The sequence below is a fragment of the Montipora capricornis genome, chromosome 4 (assembly GCF_036669925.1).
Source record: "Montipora capricornis isolate CH-2021 chromosome 4, ASM3666992v2, whole genome shotgun sequence".
Taxonomy (NCBI): Eukaryota; Metazoa; Cnidaria; class Anthozoa; order Scleractinia; family Acroporidae; genus Montipora; species Montipora capricornis.
In genome coordinates this window covers 13,554,277-13,558,894 of record NC_090886.1, presented here as the reverse complement: position 1 = coordinate 13,558,894, position 4,618 = coordinate 13,554,277, and the positions used below count along the sequence as shown (strand labels likewise).

At 38.2% G+C, this 4,618-nt stretch overlaps 1 protein-coding gene across 3 annotated transcripts in view; it reads right to left on the bottom strand.

The window, feature by feature from the left end:
• Positions 1-500: 500 nt before the first annotated feature.
• Positions 501-4,618, bottom strand: part of LOC138045587 (adenosine receptor A3-like) — a 4,241-nt gene continuing 123 nt past the window's right edge. Inside the window, exons 1-3 of one of the 3 annotated variants that reach the window (XM_068892142.1) lie at positions 4,478-4,618; positions 3,529-3,658; positions 501-1,776 (exon numbers count right to left, since the gene is read on the bottom strand). The exon at positions 4,478-4,618 is cut by the window's right edge and continues 123 nt beyond it. In XM_068892142.1, the coding sequence (XP_068748243.1) occupies positions 744-1,670 (927 nt within the window). In that variant the 5' untranslated portion in view covers positions 1,671-1,776; positions 3,529-3,658; positions 4,478-4,618 and the 3' untranslated portion in view covers positions 501-743. Of the gene's footprint in view, positions 1,777-2,259; positions 2,718-3,528; positions 3,659-3,875; positions 3,994-4,477 lie in introns of those variants that run through there. The other 2 variants (XM_068892143.1, XM_068892144.1) reach the window with 2 other exon arrangements.

The following is a 4,618-nucleotide window of genomic DNA, read 5'->3' as shown; positions in this document are numbered from 1 at the left end:
AAGTTAACCGAAGTATTATTTTTCTTGTATGTAAATGTTTTTCACTCCTTTTGTTTTTGTGTATTTTGAAGCCCTTAGATCATTCAAACTCAAATCAGAAGGCCAAACAAAAGAACGGAAAGCCTCACCGTAAAGTTACAAAACTCAAATCAAAATTCTCGCTTATCCTGGGTTAGTTTAATCGGGCTTTGAACATGTCCGCTTTTAGGCTTGACTAAATCTATATATTAATTTGCTCTACTTACTTACAAATGATATCTTATCACGCTTGAAGGTAACTAACTCCACTTTGCTATATCATGTCGGCTTAAGTTTAACACACTTAACTGATTAGAGTGTAATGAGAAGTGCTAGTTTGTACCCCATATAAACCATGTGAGCGTTAGCCCTACTGATGGAAATGGGCCCAGACAAGGACAGAGAAAAACTCTGACCAGGGTGGGAATTTCCATCAGTAGGGCTAACGCTCACATGGTTTATATGGGGTACAAAACTAGCACTTTTCATTACACTCTAATCAGTTAAGTCTGTTGAAATATAAAGTGCTACACGGCCAACGTTTGTAAAAACGTAATCCTTCCTCGTACTATAAGTTGTTAAGTTTAACACATGTTGCTAACTGATATCTCTATTTGGATCATTTTTGGTGTCAGTCCAAAAAAAATGTTTGTTTCGTAAGTTTTTCTTGACAGATAACTGACTCTTGATAGCAACCAGCCATACCGTCTAGGGTTTCGAGACAGCTAACCCGGAAAACAGTTCAACTTGTTGATGGAGTCCTTCACTGCTCCCCTCACTTCTTTTATTTTCCAACAGTACAGGAATGGATTCAACGTGGAGTTCAACAAAAGAAGAGTAATCGTTACAACATGGGCTCGGTGAAAATTTGTCGAGTGTAACCCAAGCACGCCACGCAAGCCTGTAACAACAGCAAATGGTAGATAACAAGCAAGTAAAGTCATTTGTACCCATAAAGCACTAGACACGGTCTTTCTGTATCGTGCTATATTCAGTGGAATTCGTGATTCATGTGGTTGTCCTTGGGACTTATTAGACTTTACTTGAGCTTTGTACCGGTGGAGGGTAAGATAAATCTTTATGTAGCAAAATGTGGAGGTTCCTAGACACAATAGCATTATTATGGAGGTAATCGTCTCAGCTATGCGACGCTTGTAGAGCCTTGTTATTGAAAAGCTAGAGCTAAAAAGCCAAAAAAAGACCACGAGGACCCATACTCGTCTCAAAGTTACCACTTGCCTGTATCTTAGCCTCAACATCAGGGCGAGAAGTCTGTCTACACTTATTGCCGTTATTGCTAACACAGACACCCCACAAAAAATGAAACCTATCGTATTTGAGAGTATGGTAGAATAGTAGCACAGTTTGGAATGTTCTCGAGCGAAAATAAAGGTTACAAAAAGAGGATGTGAAAATAGACCCACGCAGAAATCTGTGCTTGCGAGGCAACCGAACAGAAGTTTTGATGGCGGATGAAGTGAAGAGACTTTTCGAAGAGCGACAAAAATCAGAACATTCCCCAATAAAGCAGTGATGGAAAGCAGAATATTCAATGCTGAAATAGTTGTTGGAAGTGGTTCCTTTAGGCTCGCCAAGAAACAGAACTCTTGAATTCTCGTGCAGTTTCCAATTTCAGTGAAATCCGGCTTCATGTTTGGTATCGATAATTTTTCCTTTTTTTCTGTTATCAAAATCTTCTTATCTTCACGGTCTTTTAGAGGACTCCTACTTCAGATGACACAGTTTCATCTGTCTTTCCTGAAAAAGAGAAAGTTTATAGTTAAGTGCAGAAAGTAGCTATCCAGACAACTAATTTTGAGCAGCCTTTAGTGAACGACCCAGGCATTTGCATCTCACTTCTTATGTGATAGAGGATGGACTCACACTTGTCAATATGCGAGTAAGACGAAAGAAAGGTAACAGTTTTACTATGAGAAACAAACTATTGTTCAATCAGAACAGTGTCTTAGTGTTTCTATAATTCTGTTGTGGTTTCTGCCGTGCGCTAAAATCGCCATTTTTATCTGAAAGTTACATTTGCTTTTGCGCGTCGTTTAAAAAAAGATCAGTGAATTTTGGAGAAGAAATTTCGAGAAAAATGACTCCTATAAGTTCGTTGTCAAGAAAAAAACGCCACTTTGATAAAATGTGATAAGAAACCCGGGCCAAAGAAAACGAGTAAAGAAGAAAAAGATCGTTCCCCTCGACTAACTATCCATGAAGCAAGAAGAAGTAACTCACCGCTAGCGACAAAGGCCAATTGTTCGACCAACCTATGGCCTCGAAAAGGTTGTAAGTATAGCACTCCAGTAAAGGATCACCCTAATGAGTTTGTGATAGCTTCCTCGCTTTCTTTTGGATCCCCGGTTGATCGATTTTAGTTCCTAGTTTCGCATTCGTTTCCTCCACGTTTTTTTTTCTTCTGCTGAAGAGGGTACTTTGTTGCTATTCACGGTTTTCTTATGCCAGAAGCCTTTCTGTTTTATCTCAATTTTCCGTCATCGCAAATCAATATGAATTCAAAATAGTATTTCCAGCAAATTGCAATGGGTTATTATCATTATGACTATCTTGTTCTAAGCTTGTGTTTCATTGGCCGACAGCATGACAGCGTTGATAAGATGTGATTAGCTTTGAAAACATTAGGAGACAAAAACTCGGGCTTCATTTTTTAATTAATATAATAGGGTCTATTATTCCTCGATTATAAATGCACCGAAGTGTTTTGTTTTTGATATTTCAAATATTCTCTTTCTTAAGCCTTGTCATGTCACGAATATCGGCCAAATAGTATTACATCCTTTTAACTCAATATATATTTTCTCATTAACCAAAAGCAATATCGAAAACCGGTCACGCACTTTTTTAGTCCTTCGTAGTGATTGGCAAGATGCAGCTTGTTTTATCCGTTAATGCCCGTACAAATCTAGGCAAATGAGTTCCACTGCTTGCGCCCGCTTATCAATAACGGAAATCTTCAAAATAGTTATTCCTTCTGATTCTTCATTCGATTGGCTTTACGGTGATATAATTTTTGTATAGAATTAACTGAAGAGAGTGAGTGTAACGTGAAGTGCTAGATTTCTATCCCATAGGAACCATGTGAGCGTTAGCCCTAGTGATGGAACTGGGCCCACACAAGGACAGAGAAAAACTCTGACCAGGGTGGGAATTGAACCCACGACCTTCGGGTTAGATCTCCGCCGCTCTACCGACTGAGCTACAAGGTCAGACGGGAGCAGGCCGTGGGAACTGAAGATGTTAAAGTCACGGTAATTTAACATGTACAAGTGTATATTGTATAAAACGTAACCTTTCCTTGTAATTTTTGTATAGTTTTGATAAAACTAGAGTACTAGGTCTATGGTAACCTTAAGATTAAGAAGCGAAACTTTATTTTCTCAAACGTTCCCAAACTAGACGTTTTTAGAAACTCTACGTCATGCAGTATTGTCATAAAAGAAGACGAAATCTTGAGTCAGTCGACATACATCATTGATGTACGGTTACCTTTTTTTCTTGATTCAGTTGACAGAACTCTTTAACTGAACTTGCAGGCTGCTGTGGAATACTTTTCAGAATATGAAGAAAACAGCAAATACAGCAATACAGATGTCTCCACTGTCAAGTTCCTGAGTTTCTGATTAAAAAAAAAATGAAATCCGAGTAGAGAGCATATAAACTTTCACTAACAGGAAATCAAACTCCTTAGTGGCCCTTGGTGGTACTAATTACTTTAGGTTGAGACATTTTCTTTGACATTTTCGTGGATTCAAATGTCAGGTTGAAGATTTAATTTCCGTAAGGAAGCATCAACGCATCCTTTGCAATGAACTTGAATCTAATAGATATATCACCTGCGTTTGTTCCTATTCGGTTTTCGTGAGCCAGACGCCTTTCAATTGTATTTCAACTTTCCGTCATCGCAAATCAATATGAATGCAAAATAGTATTTTCCACCAGACTGCAATGGGCAAGAGATACCTAGATAATCTCTTGACATGCAAAGCAATATTGAAAAAGCCTCACGCACTTTTTTCAGTCCTTCATCTACTGATTAGCTAGAAGCAGATGGTTAATCGTAAACGCCAAACGAATCCAGGCAACTGAGTTTAGCAACCACTGTCAGTTTTGCGTTTGAAGGCCCGCCTATCAATAAAAAAATCTTCAAAATAGTTATTTTTTTCTGATTCTTTATTTGATTGGCTTTACGTTGATGTATTTTTTTTGTATAGTTTTGTTAAAAGTGACACGAGCACAAAATACTTTTCAAAGCACCCCTCCTTAAGGTTTACGGTAACCTCAAGATTGAGCTGCAAAACTTTATTTTCCCAAATGTCGTGTTTGCTGACATCATTTTGCTTCTCCTAGACGTTTTAAGCGACTCGACGTCGTGTAGTATTGTCATACAAGAAGATGAAATCTTGAGTGAGTCGACATACATTATTGATGTAGTTACCTTTTCTTTCTTGATTCCTGCTGTGGAATAATTTTCAGAATATGGATAGTACAGCAAACTAAACAGAACTGAAACGTGTACAGGTAAGTTTTTTTCCGACAAATTTAGGCTGTAGCTCGCAATGAGAGTCCTTAATGTATC